At 37.6% G+C, this 17,814-nt stretch overlaps 1 protein-coding gene across 3 annotated transcripts in view; it reads right to left on the reverse strand.

The window, feature by feature from the left end:
- Positions 1-1,301: 1,301 nt before the first annotated feature.
- Sobp (Sine oculis-binding protein) overlaps positions 1,302-17,814 on the reverse strand; it is a 431,796-nt gene continuing 415,283 nt past the window's right edge. For all 3 annotated transcript variants that reach the window (XM_068380191.1, XM_068380190.1, XM_068380192.1), the window contains 3 exons: positions 15,702-15,969; positions 6,451-6,610; positions 1,302-6,153 (listed from right to left, as the gene is read on the reverse strand). In XM_068380191.1, the coding sequence (XP_068236292.1) occupies positions 4,564-6,153; positions 6,451-6,610; positions 15,702-15,969 (2,018 nt within the window). In that variant the 3' untranslated portion in view covers positions 1,302-4,563. The remainder of the gene's footprint in view (positions 6,154-6,450; positions 6,611-15,701; positions 15,970-17,814) is intronic.

The following is a 17,814-nucleotide window of genomic DNA, read 5'->3' on the forward strand; positions in this document are numbered from 1 at the left end:
TCCTCCTCCTTAGATTCCTAGACTGGGTTAAGTCTGTTTGGGGTGCAGATATCTATGGTTATCTACGGATACGTCCCTGATTATACACGATATCTTAGGATAGTCGTTCCGGGGGTTAGAACCCTGTGATACCTGACATTATTTCTCTCGTAACATCACTCGCAGAAATATTATACAGTAGGAAGCTGCCGGAAGGACCTTCCATCAGGAAGACATGGGTTGAGCCCAAAAATAGATTTTTCCTACATCAAAATCAGTTTCATTATTATGATTGCCTTATCCATACCCAGTTCCCATTGGGTTAATCCTCTTCCTAATGATTCATAAAAACTTCCAATTTATAAACTAGAAAAAAATATACATAGGTTCAAAGTAAATCTGCTGGCTGAAGTATTCTACACATGCTTTAAAGAATATTTATTGGATCTCTACATCTAGCTAGGCAAGGATTGGCCATAACCAGAAAGGCAATGTTTGAAGATAAATTAATAACCAGTTCTACCGATAGAACTCCTTTTCAAGTAGTTAAAGTTTACACGAAGATAACTTTAGTCAATACATTATGTCAAATGACTTGTCTTTCCAAATAAAATACAGTATTTACCAGAGTCTTTGAATTACAACTTGAAACTTGAATCACAGCCGCCATTATTTTTATTTACTCTGATTTTAGTAGTACACGATGGGCGTTTACCTGAATATCTTTGTAACAGCTCTTTCTTATTTGCTATAAACTTTATTATTTTCATGTGAATTGCAATACTCTTTGTTGTTAGGTTTTACTGACAATAATAACATTCAAATAGATGTTTTGACCGAAAAATGTGTCATTTCAATGAGTCAAATAAGTAGAAACGGGGAAAGAAAAATTGACACATTTTGAATAATTAGATACTTTTGTAACTGGCCTCACACTGGAAATGGCTTGGGATACTCTAGACAAGAAAATTACCTCTGTTTATATGAAACATTCATAAATTCTTATTCATAAATCATTGTTTTATCGAAAAAAATAAAACCATTGTCAATACTTATGTTCTGCAAAAGCACGCAATTGTTCATGGTTCAACGACGTCTTGAAGCCATTTCTACACTGTGAAATTTAAAAAAAAAAAAAATTATTAATTCTGCTTCTGAGAGGAATGATAAAATACTTCATTGAACATGCAACTATCATAGTGCTTTACGCATTACGAAATCTTGAGAACAATATAGATGAGTTTGACATAAGACTACTTCCTTTTCTCTCACTCATCACACAAGTAACCTCAGAGGGAATAATGAAAGTTCCAATAATATTTTCCATCTTTATTACAGAATCTGCTACTACCTGGACAACAAGGGACTGGAATGCACAGCAACAAATCTAGAGCACAGTCGTTCATTAACCCGCCTGCTTACGTCCTTAAGATCATTTGAGCTCGCACTTAACGGGTAAGTAGCTTCTATCATGAGGAGAGGTATTCTGAAGTGTCAGAAATATCGAATTTTAGTAGGGAAGGGAGTTCTGGCCGGAATGAGTGATAACTTTAAATTATTTCATCATTATTTAAAAACAAAATTAATCTTGATCATTATGATAGGCAAAACCATCCGTATCAATATCATTATTGTGGTCCTTGACAAGACTTTCATAATACACCAGTACTGTTTACATAATCAAATCTTTCGTTATAAAGTACTCCCGTTATGGGCAAATAGCAAATATGGAAACCCCTTTTATTCTATGCCAGCAAGAAAAGTCAACAATTGCAAGTTTAAAAATGCATTAATCTCCGTAATTTTCTTACTCTTTTAGCCGATAAAAATACAAGTTGACTGATTAAATGATACACAAAAGAGGCATGGTAGGAAACGGAGTGTGGTGCATCTAATTCTTAAGATCTATGGAAAGTCTACTTTTAGTACAAACTAGAGCTATTTAGAGGGAATAAACCCCTATTTTTTTACTGCTTTGGAAACTTTTTCATTGATCGATATAGGTCGTTATTTTGGCGTTTATCCTATGCTATGTTTGATTGCCAGTAATTTCTTGGTATTTACCAAAGGCTAATCATCTTGGTTGGTGACCACTAAAGATTATCATTGGTAACTTTATTACTTTGATGATTATTAATTGCCATACACTTATTTTGAAGTTTTCCTCAGCCTAACTTTGGCAACTTAAGTTATAAAAAAAAAATAAATAAAATTTATTTCAACACGATAGTAAACAATATATTTTTTTAAACTGGCAAAACAGCTGATTATTACATTTCTTCTGGGCCACACGGCAGGTTTTAATGGTCCAATTTCTTCCTTCATTCTCGTATTTTTCTTTTGCTTTATATACATGCAATCATAGTAAGTCATTCACTTCTTTATCACGACGCCTTCATATAGCAGAAAGTTATGTATCCTCCAATTATATTTCAATAAAATAATATCTCTTTATTATCAAGTTTTTCTTTTTAACATACCTTTCAATAACATTGATACAAGTTTTAATGAATAATAGAGAGTTTAAATCTTTAGATGACCTCACGTCTCCCAGATAGAAGTTTCACCAGATAAGAACGAGCTCAATACAACAATAATAAAAAAAAGAGTTTTACTAACCTTTACTAGGCGAAGCAGGACAAACACTGAGGCTACATAAACACAGAAAGTGGTTCAAAAACTGACTGGTATAGATATGTAGATAACTTTATGAAAATCCCTTACGAGTGATATAAGTATGTATTTTCAAATGACTTGCCATTAATGTCAGAAGAAACTGCTGAAGTTTCCCAGCAGTACCAGGTGGTAATATATTCTTCAAAGAAACTGTTAAAACTGCAGGTAGAACTTGGTCGTTCTGTTTCTAGAAGGTGCAGGGAACTGCTAGAACCACTTGGTAGTTGTATTAAAAGAAACTGCAAGTAACTGACAAGCATTTCCTTGGAAGATCTTATTCTGAGGAAAATTATGATAATTTTAAGCAGCTACAATAATTGCAGTAGTCATAGAAGGAATCTTTCTGTCTTTTGTGAATTATACTACCACAAGATTCTCTGGATTAAGCATCTTTTTACATAATCTAAGAATAAACATCCCTTTTAATTCTTAGAGACATTTTAAAAATCAACTTCCTGAGTCTGTTGAACGTCTTTCTGTGCGTTTGAAGCCTACTTGCAAACATTAAGGGTATCAATATGTTCTTTCTTTTAAAAAATCGTTTTTACACTTTGGGTGTGAGCCGTAGTGACTGAAGAACTTACTATAAAAACTTATTTTTTAAAAATCCAATATCTAACTCCAAAGTTTTATAATCATGTCAGAGAGATAATTTGAATATAGCCATTGCCTTTATGACTTTAGTTATTCATATATACGTACAATTAGGCAATATTGAATTGATAACTCTATATAAAAATACTTTCAAATGTGCTGAACCTTGTGGTAAGCTTTCTTTCCAAATAAGGATTACACACTAAACAAAAAATATGATTAATTACATGCCACTAACTATACCTGAATTTAAACAGACAAGTTAATAATGCAGACGGATAACCACCTACACAATCTCTTCATAAACTGTAATCTTAAAAGCATAGATGTGTTACAATAAATATCCTCCACACCGAGGGACAACCTGTTGCTTAACGTTTTCATAATCAAGTATTTAATGTAACTTCTCCAGCCACTGTTTTAAATCTCATTTTATTTAAAAACAATGCATCCGTTTTTTTATATAAATAATGTACACCAGCCCCAGTGACTAGATATCTTTAGGAACAAGAAAAAATGAGGAGGAAGAGAGCTCACTACAAAATTACGTGAAAAAGATAACTGTGTGGCACATATACATGTATACTTTTATATATCAACATCAAACATTTATATAACACATAGCATAAGAATATATCACTGTATATACAGTTACATTTATAAAGTCATTGTACAGTTATTATACAGACAGTAGATAGCTATCGTACAGAGCGAAGGCATGCATGATAGGGGTAATATCATGATGCAGGAGAGAAAGAGGTTTTCTGTAAATCTCTGAGGCATTTCCTATAACTCAACATCATACTGTATCTTCTTTGGATAGTTCATGCACAATCAGATCTGGGCAGGACAAAGATTTCTTTAATGTGATTTAGACTTGAAACATCTGTTCAGTCTTTTTTTAAATAATGAATTTAAGCGGTTTTTAAACAAGATTCAGTTCTCTTTGACACAAAAAAAAAAAAAAAAAATTCACATTAAATAGTTTTTGCTGTAAGCTAACATCTAATGGTGGTCTCCAAGACAGGGCTGATTCAGAAAACACGGTTGAATTGGATTACACACGTAATTTTTATCATATGCTCTCCATTTTGACTACATATAATCTATTTACAAGACTTCAGATGGGGAAGGGACTGTATAATCTCTTCCTTTCAAACATTTCCCTTCTAGTAAAGCTTGAGCACATTAAATAACTAAAGTCGTTGCCATTTATTGTGGAAAAGACTTTCACTTTCGACTCAGATACCAAAGAAATTATAAATTATCTTTTCAGTTTGTATTTTACACGTACAGAAACCCCCTGAACCAGTGTCACACAAGGAGATGCTTCTTCTTCGGCAAAGGCTGTTGGTGATGCTCCGTTGTGGTGTGCCTCTTCCTACTGGTTGAAGGAGAAGTGTTTGGGGAGCTGACAGTAGTAGGTGTAGACGACCTCAGCTTTGCAATGTCTGCTCCACCACCATGGCTTCCCTCTTCATCTTCCCCGAGTAGCTTTTTCACAGTGCTTAAGTCTTCCTCCCTGTTTCTTGTCAGTCCACTGAGAGCGTCCTTGTTGTCTTCATCTGGTTCTGGAGATGGTGATTGGGATACGCCATGGGATTCAAAATCACTTTGATGTTCATAAGGGGATCCACGTCCCGGTTCACCAACTAAAGCACGGCGGAGCTGGAGTGGTTCTGGAGCTTCCCACGCAGAGTCCCTCGGTAAAAACATGCCATTGATCTCATATACATCCGATGTGTACCGTAATATGCTACGTCGTTCTCTGTCTGGTCTAGATGGGGCATTTCTTTCGCTATCGCAGGAAGAGGATGAAGTTGTTGGCGGAGGAGGAGGTGGTGGGGGAGGAGGCTGTACTGGAACGGGGCAGGACTGAGGAACTGTGGTACTCGCAGTTCCAACTACTGGCCCTGCTATGACAGAGCCTGATCTACTTCCTTCTTTACGAGGAACTGTCCTGGTCCGTCCTGCCGTGTCCTTTGCTGGGGTGGTGGTTGATCTAGTTTCAGTTAAATCACGGTAAGAGGATATAGGTATAGGTATGGGTACTGGAATGGGGATAGGCACTGGGATGGGTAGTGGACAAGGAATCAAAATAGTGACTGGTGGTAATAAAGAGCTTGGTGCTTTAGGTGGGGCAGTAGGAGGAAGGTGTGGGGGAACAGTTGGAGGGGCAGGTGTGGGAGGTGCTGGTGGTGGAGGAGCTTGGAGTAGAGGATGGCGAAGAGGAGGATGTCTTAAAAGTTCTGGATGCTGCAGAAGCAAGTGAGGAAGCAGAGGAGTACGTGGTATATCATGTGGCAACATGTGGGGCAATAGCAGTGGAGCTCCACCGACCATTGGCAGCAAGCCACCTAAACCTCCACTCAGACTACCAAGAGGTATAGGTGGTGGCTGAGATGAAGGATGAGGTGAGGGAACATCATTGCTGTTTTCGCCACCAACACCGCTACTGCTGGGCAGCTCGTGTTCTGCAGCTAACTGCTCTTGCTGTTGCTGGGCTTCTAACTGCCGAACACGTATAGTCGGCAAACGAATGGGTTCGTCTGACTTTTCAAGGTCTTGATTAGTGCACCTTGCTAACTGCAAGGAGGCTCGGACAGTCCTTGGCTTTCCTATATCCTTGATTCCCTCCCGACGATTTCTTAATCTTGGGCGGCCATAACGAGGAGCTGGAGGTGGCCCAGGACTTAGCACCTCCGAGGCCCTTGATGGCCCCTGACGACTAGCAACTGGCGATCTCTGAGACAAGGAAGGCGAAGACCTCTGAGACTCGTTTCTTGACGAAGGTTGTGTTGTTAAATTAACTGGTTCGCTGGGGTCAGACGACACCGAGGGAGGAGAGCCGATTGGTGGGGATGATGGACTCTCCACTTGTATATCTCCCTCTGGGCCTGAGTCCTACAAAGAAATTATATACTTATTAGGATTTTATGAAAGACTTGCAAATGAAAAAAACTTTAAGAATTCAGATTGTGAAGGCAAAGAAGTCTCTAACCTACTTTCACGGTGACAAAAGAAGAAAAAACTGTTAGTTACTACACAAATAAGAAAAAAACATTGAATATCTCACCATAAAAAGGGCCGTAAGTGGCAATGCTAGTACATGTGAGAGAGAGAGAGAGAGAGAGAGAGAGAGAGAGAGAGAGAGAGAGAGAGAGAGAATTTCCATGAATATGCAGAAATTAAACTGCTTACCGCTTCGCTGTTTTGGTTACAGTCACGAAGCCAGAGGTCAGGGGTGATGAGGCCAGTTGTCGATGCTGGCTTGAGGTCATTCAAATGAGGATGCATCTGAAGATGGGCCTCTGTTTCACGACAAAAGATCTGCATCTTGTACTGGTTCAGGCATTTATCACTGAAAAAAAATAAACACATTAGATATGTATCCGCAGATATTATTATTATTATTATTATTATTATTATTATTATTATTATTATTATTATTATTATTATTATTATTATTATTATTATTATTATTATCAGTTAAGCTATGAACCTAGATGGAAAATATCTCAAGATAAGTACAACGTTGAAATAGATCTGTCTATTATGTAAACTATGAAGGGAGACTTATGTGAGCCTGTTCAACATAGACATATTTGCTGCAAGTTTGAACTGAAATTCTACCAATTCAAAAGCCTGACTACAAAGATCATTCCACAATCTGGTCACAACTGGAACAAAACTGCCATAATACTGTGTAATGTTGAGCCTTAAGATGGAGAAGGCAAGACCGTAAGAATTAACTTCATATCTAGTACAGTATGAGAAGATATGAATGCATAAGATGGTCAGAAATGTGAAAAATCTTGGTGCCAGAGATAATATGTAGATCAGTGATAAAAATTTAATAGACCGTAAGTTTTTGTCCAAAAAAATTAAGATTTGATTCAGCAGTATTCGAAACATGACAGAAGGAAATAATAAAAATATTTCCTCAGAATAGATTGATCACCGAAAATCTTAAAAGACTTTTTCAATAAGCCATCTTTTTGTGCAATTGGAGAAGAAACAGGACGATTGTGTTTCTCAACAGTAAATTTTCAATAATGAATCACATCTAAAAGCTTAAAGGAATTGTACAGAGTTAAAGAAATATTATCAATGCATAGATCTGGATCTTGAGGAACATCCGTCCTCGGCCTCTTACAATCACACTTTGAGTTTTGTTAGGGTTCAACTTCATGTCCCATATTTGCACCATGCACTAACTCTAGTTAGATCTCCATGAATAAAATCAGCAATCCCAGGTCTAACCTTACTTGGAATTGAGGTAAAGAATAGCATCATCTGCATATAAAACAAGCTTGTCAAACTACATATTATGTGACTGTAGTATGAAAAGTAATGGCGCAAGAACACTAGACTGAGGAACACCAGATATTGCATTTCTTATTCTCACTATTGGACATGTCCATAAACAATACCTCCTTTCAATCTGTTCCTCAAAAATCCAATAATGATCCTAAAAAAGACCAATCTACTCCCAATTCATATACATATATATACATATACTGTATATATATATATATATATATATATATATATATATATATATATATATATATATATATATATATATATATATATATATATATATATACTGTACATACATACATAAATATATAGCTTTAAAAAAGCTGAATTAATACTTGATCTTATATACAAAAAGTTTAAAAATTTAAATAAATAATAATTTCAATGATAAAAACACAAGTGTGTAGAAGTATTCACAAAACTTACACACATACAAAGAGAGAGAGAGAGAGAGAGAGAGAGAGAGAGAGAGAGAGAGAGAGAGAGAGAGATTCCCCCTGCCTTTGAACACACTCTAAATCTAATGTTTCTTGATCATTATGACTTGAAGGAATTAATGGGATTTCTTAATTGTTGAAATGCTGAGAATGTAAAATGATCTCTGGATCTAGGGAGAAAGAGTGTGGGGGATAGACGGATAGTGAGGAAAAGAGTCCAGGGGCGTCTTCGGGTATTATCATTACGATTTTTTTCTTTTTCTTGGAGGCTGAAGCAACTCCGGCATTCCTCGACCAAATAGATTGCTATCTCTTGAGAAATGGGATGATGCTAAAGGGAAAATTCCGTTCTTTTCACTGTTCCCCATGAGGTAATACTAAAGGGAGCGTTCAGGTCGTTTCCCTGTTCCCAATGAGGTGACACTAAAGAGAGCGTCCAGTTCCTTTCACTACTCCAAATGAGGTGACTCTTAAGGCAGCGTTCATTTCTTTTCACTATTCCCGATGAAGTGATGCCAAAGGGAGCACTCAGTTCTTTTCACTGGTCCCGAAGAGGTGATGATGAAGGGAGCATTAAGTTCTTTTCCCTATTCCCGATGAGGTGATGCTAAGGGGAGCGTTCAATTCTTTTCACTGTTCCCGATGAGGTGATGCTAAAGGGAGCGTTCAGTTCTTTTCACTGTTCCCAATGAGGTGCCACTAAAGGGAGCGTTCAGGTCTTTACACTGTTACCGATGAGGTGACTTTCAAAGGAGCGTTCAATTCTTTTCACTGTTCCCGATGAGGTGATGCTAAAGGGAGCATTCAATTCTTTTTACTGTTCCCGATGAGGTGATGCTAAAGGGAGATTTCAGTTCTTTTCACTGTTCCCGATGAGGTGTCACTAAAGGGAGAGTTCAGTTCTTTTTCACTATTCCCGATGAGGTGAGTTTCAAAGGAGCGTTCGGTTCTTTTCACAGGTCCCGATGAGGTGATGATAAATGGAGCAATGCAATATATAGGGGTTTGTGTCTAAGAAAGCTGTAAGGAATAAATATATTATTTCTTTATATATTGCTATGAAACACTATTATTTTGAGTATCCCTCTGTTCCCCCCAAAAATGCCTTAATCCGTTATCATTTCTTTTAACAGGTATTGACAGCAGCTCCCTACCCGCAGTAGGGAGAGAGGGAAGTTAGACTATCCAGAGTACTGTACGTATATAGGAAAGAGGAAGTTGCCAAAAGAATAGTTGCTCAAGACTTGTATTGTAAATATTTCTTCCCGTACACTGATGAGTGATTTAAGAATGCCCTGCTACATGGTAACTTGATTCAAAATTAGGAGCAAATGAAACTAGATTAGTCTTATCACTGACCTAGGTGGTAATATATTGATACAGAGTGTTTATGGACAGTTTTATCAAATACTTGCCCCCAGAACCAAGTGAACATAAAGTGGCATAGATCAGTTTTTTGCAGTGATGGCCAAACTTTTAAGTGTTGTCAATTCCTAACCCAGTGGATTGTTCATGCAGATTATGAATCACAGTGTTGCGGGGTTCTCCTTTAAGCTTGAAGTTTGTTTCTGCCATAGTCAGGAATAAATCTGCATGATCCACCTGAGTATGTTGCTAGTCAGCCTGGGGGAAGACAGTTATAAGCAAGTTTGCCGGGATCTTCTAGTTTTGCCGCATAAATTGCAATCCTTGTTTTATGAACCCTTTGATCGTAAGGCAATAGATACACGGTTAGGTGTGCCTTTGTTTATACTAGTAAAGTTTAAGGAAAACTAGTGAGTGTCCAGCATGTGAATAGATTTTTTAATTTTTTTTTTATTAAAATTTTTTTTTTATCTTATTATCGTGAGGCTGGAGTGTAAAGGGGTACTACTTTTGCTTTTAATTGTTTATATGAATTTGACAAAACGATGTTCATGTAATCCTAACAGTTTTTTTTTTTTTTTATAAATCTTTCTAATAAGTCATTTATCATAATTTTTTCCTCCCACACTGTGTCCTGTTGTCAGTATAAAAAAGTCTTTCCCTTTCACCTAATGTTCTGACCCTTACCTAAATTTGAAGCTATCTAACCTTAAATTCAAGCTATTCACTTATACTGCCCATTTTTCCCAGAAATGAATCAGCGGTCACGCTACGCGTTTATTCAGCAAGCCCAAGCTAGGATAAATAAGAGGAGGAAGTAAGGTTCTAGCTGGGTCCCTTTGCCCAGTATAAATAAAGGGGTGGTGCCCAGTGCTCCGTTCTCTTGACCTGTTACCTAGATTTTTGGGTATTCCACCGTTGTACATTTTTTGTGTAGTGAATGTTGGGGTGTGGTCGGCATTCGGATATTAGGCAGTTCGGGTGCTACCTCTGGCCACAGTCCACAAACCACTACAGCGTTAAGTTCTTTTCACTGTTCCCGATGAGGTGCAACTAAAGGGAGCGTTCAGTTTTTTTTCACTGTTACCGATGAGGTGACTTTCAAAGGAGCGTTCATTTCTTTCCACTGTTCCCGATGAGTTGATGCTTAAGGGAGCATTCAGTTCTTTTCACTATTCCCGAGGAGGTGATGCTAAAGGGAGCATTCAATTCTTTTTACTGTTCCCGATGAGGTGATGCTAAAGGGAGAGTTCACTTCTTTTCACTGTTCCTGATGAGGTGACTTTCAAAGGAGCGTTCCGTTCTTTTCACAGGTCCCGATGAGGTGATGATAAATGGAGCGTTAAGTTCTTTTCACTGTTCCCGATGAGGTGATGCTAAAGGGAGCGTTCAGTTCTTTTCACTGTTCCAGATGAGGTGATGCGAAAGGGAGCATTCAGTTCTTTTCACTGTTCCCGATGAAGTGAATTTCAAAAAAGCGTTCAGTTCTTTTCACTGGCCCCGATGAAGTGATGCTAAAGGGAGCATTCAATTCTTTTCACTGTTCCCAATGAGGTGATGCTAAAGGGAGAGTTCAGTTCTTTCACTGTTCCCGATGTATCACTAAAGGGAGCCTTCACTTCTTTTCACTGTTCCTGATGAGGTGACTTTCAAAGGAGCATTCAGCTCTTTTCACTAGTCCCGATGAGGTGATGATATAGGGAGCATTAAGTTCTTTTCACTGTTCCCAATGAGGTGATGCTAAAGGGAGCGTTCAATTCTTTTCACTGTTCCCGATGAGGTGATGCTAAAGGGAGCATTCAGTTCTTTCACTGTTCCTGCTGTAGTGAATTTCAAAGAAGCGTTCAGTTCTTTTCACTGGCCCCGATGAAGTGATGATAAAGGGAGCATCAAGTTCTTTTCACTGTTCCCGGTGAGGTGATGCTAAAGGGAGCGTTCAATTCTTTTCACTGTTCCCGATAAGGTGATGCTAAAGGGAGCATTCAATTCTTTTCAATGTTCCGGATGAGGTGAATTTCAAAGAAGTGTTCAGTTCTTTTCACTGGCCCCATGAAATGATGATAAAGGGAGCATCAAGCTCTTTTCACTATTCCCGATGAGGTGATGCTAAAGGGAGCGTTCAATTCTATTTACTGTTCCCGATGAGGTGATGATAAAGGGAGCATTCAGTTTTTTCACTGTTCCCAATGTAACACTAAAGGGAGTGTTCACTTCTTTTCACTGTTCCTGATGAGGTGACTTTCAAAGGAGCATTCAGCTCTTTTCACTAGTCCCGATGAGGTGATGATAAAGGGAGCATTAAGTTCTTTTCACTGTTCCTAATGAGGTGATGCTAAAGGGACCGTCCAATTCTTTTCACTGTTCTCGATAAGGTGTCACTAAAGGGAGCATTCAGTTCTTTTCACTGTTCTTGATGAGGTGAATTTAAAAGGAGCGTTCAGTTCTTTTCACTGTTCCCTATGAGGTGATGCTAAAGGGAGAGTTCATTTCTTTTCACAATTCCCAATGAGGTAACGCTAAAGGGAGCATTCAGTTCTTGTCACTGTTCCCCACGAGTTGATTCTAAAGGGAGCGTTCAGTTCTTTTCACTATCCCCGATGAGGTGATGCTAAAGGGAGCATTCAGTTCTTTTTACTGTTCCCAATGAGGTGACACTAAAGGGAGCGTTCAGTTCTTTACACTGTTCCCGATGATGTAACTCTAAAAGGTGAATTCAGTTCTTTTCACTGTTCCCCACGAGGTGATTCTAAAGGGAGCATTCAGTTCTTTTCACTGTTCCCGATGAGGTGATGATAAAGGGAGCGTTCAGTTCTGTTCACTGTTCCCGATGAGGTGAATCTGAAGGGAGCATTCAATTCTTTTCGCTGTTCCCTATGAGGTGTCATTAAAGGGAGCGTTCAGTTCTTTTCACTATTCCCCATGAGGTGACTCTAAAATGAGCGTTCAGTTCTTTTCACTGTTCCCGATGAGGTGTCATTAAAGGGAGCGTTCAGTTCTTTTCACTATTCCCCATGAGGTGACTCTAAACTGAGCGTTCAGTTCTTTTCACTATTCTCGATGAGGTGTCACTAAAGGGAGCGTTCAGGTCTTTTCACTGTTCCCAATGAGGTGATGATATAGGGAGCTTTCAGTTCTGTTCACTGTTCCCGATAAGGTGAATCTAAAGGGAGCGTTCAATTCTTTTCACTGTTCCCGATGAGGTGTCATTTAAGGGAGGGTTCAGTTCTTTTCACTTTTCCCCATGAGGTGACTCTAAAGGGAGCATTCTTTTCACTGTTCCCGATGAGGTGTCACTAAATGGAGTGTTCAGTTCTTTTCACTGTTCTCAATGAGGTGACTCTAAAGGAAGTGTTCAGTTCTTTTCACTGTTCCCGATGAGGTGACTCTAAAGGGAACGTTCACTTCTTTTCACTGTTCTCCATGAGGTAACTCTAAAGTTCTTTTCTTTGTTCCCGATGAGGTAACTCTAAAAGGTGAATTCAGTTCTTTTCACTGTTCCCCACGAGGTGATTCTAAAGGGAGCGTTCAGTTCTTTTCACTGTTCCCGATGAGGTGATGATAAAGGGAGCGTTCAGTTCTGTTCACTGTTCCCGATGAGGTGAATCTGAAGGGAGCATTCAATTCTTTTCGCTGTTCCCAATGAGGTGTCATTAAAGGAAGCGTTCAGTTCTTTTCACTATTCCCCATGAGGTGACTCTAAAATGAGCATTCAGTTCTTTACACTGTTCCCGATGAGGTGTTATTAAAGGGAGCGTTCAGTTCTTTTCACTATTCCCCATGAGATGACTCTAAAGGGAGCATTCAGTTCTTTTCACTGTTCCCCATGAGGTGACTCTAAACTGATTGTTCAGTTCTTTTCACTGTTCTCGATGAGGTGTCACTAAAGGGAGCGTTCAGGTCTTTTCACTGTTCCCAATGAGGTGATGATATAGGGAGCGTTCAGTTCTGTTCACTGTTCCCGATAAGGTGAATCTAAAGGGAGCGTTCAATTCTTTTCACTGTTCCCGATGAGGTGTCATTTAAGGGAGTGTTCAGTTCTTTTCACTGTTCCCCATGAGGTGACTCTAAAGGGAGCATTCTTTTCACTGTTCCCGATGAGGTGTCACTAAATGGAGTGTTCAGTTCTTTTCACTGTTCCCAATGAGGTGACTCTAAAGGAAGCGTTCAGTTCTTTTCACTGTTCCCGATGAGGTGACTCTAAAGGGAGCGTTCAGTTCTTTTCTTTGTTCCCGAATTAGCCATTCGCTCGGTGGTTGTGAAAATAATAGATTAATTTCTTTCATTTAATGTGTCGAATTACTCTAATAATTTGAATAATTTTCTTGCTATTCTTCATCGTCATGAATTTGATATTTGGTCATTTAGAATGTTTCACATAATTAAAATGAGGGGCTTGATTCAATAATGTATTGGGAAAGAAATCCAGAATATGGTTTGAAATATTCCAGAACTGTTTGTTACAATATTTCCCATGAGGAAAATTATAGCTCATTTAGAATAATCATTCAAAGATTAACTAAAAAAATAATCCAAAGAGAAAAGAACAGTGGTGATATTTCCTATAGGAATTTTAAATCTACCAAGACTTTCTATTTCTGTTATGTTCTTTTCTTGATTCCAAAGTTCTGGCTATTTGCTATATTTCATCAGTACGCGAATGGTTACCTAAATATAAAACTCCTTACGAAAATGAAAAGGTTGGGAATTATACTAGAATGTGATTAATATTAACTGAAAATGCCTATACATATTGAATGAAAAGGCATATTGACAAATAATACTTCTTGGGAAACAGCAACACCAACAGAAACAACAATATTAAAGTTGTTATTTTCATCGTCATTATAATCATTATAATCTTATCATGGATTGTTGTAATGGTAATGGTAGTAGAGGTAATAATACTAGTGGCATAGATAGGTTATACGGATGATAAGTTATTTAATAAAATAATGTCAAAGTAATTATAATCATAATGACAGCAACAACAGAAGAAGAAGAAGAAGAAGAAGAAGAAGAAGAAGAAGAAGCGCCTAACACAAATACCTTTCAATGGTCCGAACGCTACATAAACAACTCTTCAATAACGCCAATAATAAGTCGACACGAAGGAAAATTATCTCCCATCGCAAAGAATTATAATTTCGAAATCCGACCTTTTTAAGATTTTATAAAATAGAGAGTTTTCTAATTGAAACCGGAACCGGCCGAATCCCCTCGGAGTCAAAATAATTAAAATCGAACGAAAGTCGGATAAGTTTACATATTCAATTAAACCTGCAAATGAGCAAAGGGAGTAATGGCCAAGATCGTCATCCGAAATCTTGCCTCCGGCGTCGGCTTCGGCTTGTTCATTGTGTTCTCGGAGGGGTTTTAACGTTTTTTTGCGGATGCTATTTGTTCTTTTATTAATTACTTATTTTTCTACGATTGATATCGCTTAATACAAACACGCATTCGTATAAAATATGACAAAAGGACCATTAACTTACTAAGAATACTCCGCAGAACACAAAGCAAATATGGGCTGAAGAAAAATAAAGTCACAAAAAAAAAAAAATAAATACAGTATACGAATTGGTAAAAAGAAACATTGACAATACTTACAGGAATATAGATTCTAAAATTATCAATCGAAATGGCTACACTATATATATATATATATATATATATATATATATATATATATATATATATATATATATATATATAAAGTACTTAGGACAGACAGTAAGTGTTTCCCCTAGACTAGAGACAAATTAAAAGGATAAGCATGGGATGGAGAGCATTTGGTAAACTAGCGAGATTATGAAAAGTGAAATGCCACTTTCTCTGAAAAGAAAAACATTTAATGAGATGGTCTTACCAGTAACAACTTATGCGTCAGAAACTTGGAGCCTTATTAAAGCCTTAGAACATAAGCTAGTTACAACTCAAAGAGCTACGGAAAGAATAATGGTAGGAATAACAATGAGAGGGAGAAAAAGAGCAACAGCAAACTAAAGTAGATGATGTTCTAATAACTTGTAAGAAATTAATGAACATGGGCACGACGTATAATGAGAATGACAGACAATAAATGGACATTACGGATAAATGAATGGGCCCCTAGAGATTGTAAAAGAAGTCGAGGAAAGAAGGAGAGAAGACGATGGATCGACGAATTAAGGATGTATGGGAGCGTGGACTGGCACTAAAAGACCATAAACAGACGCCAGTGGAAGGGTATGTCTGAGGCCTCTTAGAGAGAGAGAGAGAGAGAGAGAGAGAGAGAGAGAGAGAGAGAGAGAGAGAGAGAGAGAGAGAGAGAGAGCACCTTTCCCTCACCTACAGAACTGCAATTGATGGTCACCGTCGGTGAAGTCGACGTAGGTAACGGTCGGTCGAACGTGGCGACACCAGTCGCACACTTTGCTCTTCTTGAAGGAAGCCCTTCGGCACTGCGTGAAACACACCTCCGAACAGAAATGCCTGTCGCCGCTCGTAGTTGGCAGCTGGAAGGCGCTCGTGCCCCTGCGTCCGCCGCTGGTGCAGACGCGACCGCACCAGGAGCACAAGACCACGCCGGAGCCACCGCCCAGCAACCCGCCGCTGTCTGAAAGAAGCAAAAAATGGTGTTACTGGAGGCACTGCATGATTCTTCTTCTTTTTTTTTTTTTTTCTTTATTAGTTAGTAGCTGTGAATGAATAAGTAAAAATTATATAATTATATTTACTACAAGTCTTCTCCCTTCAAGAAAGTAACCTATTCGAAACGTCCTTGCTTATGCTGGACTGGGGCTCGAGACTCGCTCAAGCTCGATAGTTTCTTGTAGACTTGACTATAGCCTCACCATCCTTGTGAGCTAAGGATGGCGGGGGGTTTGGGTGCAGCCTATAGGTCTGCCTGCTGAGTCATCAGCAGCCATTTGCCTGACCCTCGAGGTCCTGGTTTGTGTGAAAAGGGGGCTTGGGCATTGATCATATTAAGGAGGTCAGACGTCCTGTTTTAGGAAGGGGAGTCCTCTTTTTTAGCATTCTGTCCTCTGTCCTGCTTCACCTTGAGAAGGACGCTAATTTGTCCTGCTCTTTGGGTCTAAAAATATATTAATACTAACAACATGAATAAATATAAATACAATACTTTTTTAAAACTTTGCAGTAAACACCAAGCTCGGCCAACTTACACCATACTTGTCGACAAAATATAAAAAAAGACTTCATTGCTTCCTATGAAAGAGGTATAAAGTACTTAAGTGAAAGGTATAACTTTTCTGAAGACAACTTTCATGGCAAAGTGTCAAAATTGAGTCTAACATGAGAAATACCTTTCAAAGAATTTTGCTTTGCAGTCAAGGCTTGCAACATTCAATAAATTGACATGGATGAATTATATAAAGAGTATGGGATTGTGGAGGCAATTATAAATACTCCTGAGATGAAAGATAGCCACAGAGAGGAACGTTATCTCAAGCAGTTCAGTAAATGTGAGGTCCCTTTAACAAATTTGGAGAAGGCCAGTACTTATATTTTTCCTATTACATGCAGCAATTTTCACACAGAACGGGTTTTCTAAATGATGATTTCAGCTTGGACAAACGAAAAAAACCGTCTGCAAGTGGACTCAAAGCAGACCTCCAAATTTGGAACCAATTTTTCAGAAGTGTCCAGCCATCTTCAAAAGGCTTCTAGGCATCAGAAAACTTAGAGATGGCAAGGAAAGGGTAAAATACAAACAATGCATTGCTAATTCCTTTAGTTTCTGAAATAATGTTAAGTTTTTCATCCCAATTATGTACTAAACTGTTCCATCCTGAATAAAATTGAATATTAATTAATTTCAGCTTTGTTCATATTCTATTTGACATTTAAACACTCAAGTTACTTTTATATATATATATATATATATATATATATATATATATATATATATATATATATATATATATATCTATATATATTTATATATATATATTTATATATATATATATATATATATATATATATATATATATATATATATTTACATATAAATGAGATTCGTTCACCAAACTTTCAACTGGGCTCCACAAGGCACTAGAAGAGTAGGAAGACACAGACCTACATGGCTGATGACAATGAAGCGTGAAGTAGGAGGTGAGGAATGGACACGTATTGATTTAAAAGCTCAAGATAGAGACGACTCGCGAAATCTAACTTAGGCCCTATGCGTCAATAGGAGTAGGTGTTAATATATATATATATATATATATATATATATATATATATATATATATATATATATATATATATATATATGTATATATATATATATATATATATATATATATATATATATATATATATATATATATATATATATATATGTTATATCAACTTTCAATAATCCTATTTTAGGTAAAAAAATTTATTCATCAAATAAGTAAAATAGCTCATGTCTAATGGCCCTCTTAAGAACTCA

Source organism: Palaemon carinicauda, chromosome 9 (genome assembly GCF_036898095.1).
Source record: "Palaemon carinicauda isolate YSFRI2023 chromosome 9, ASM3689809v2, whole genome shotgun sequence".
Lineage (NCBI taxonomy): Eukaryota > Metazoa > Arthropoda > Malacostraca > Decapoda > Palaemonidae > Palaemon > Palaemon carinicauda.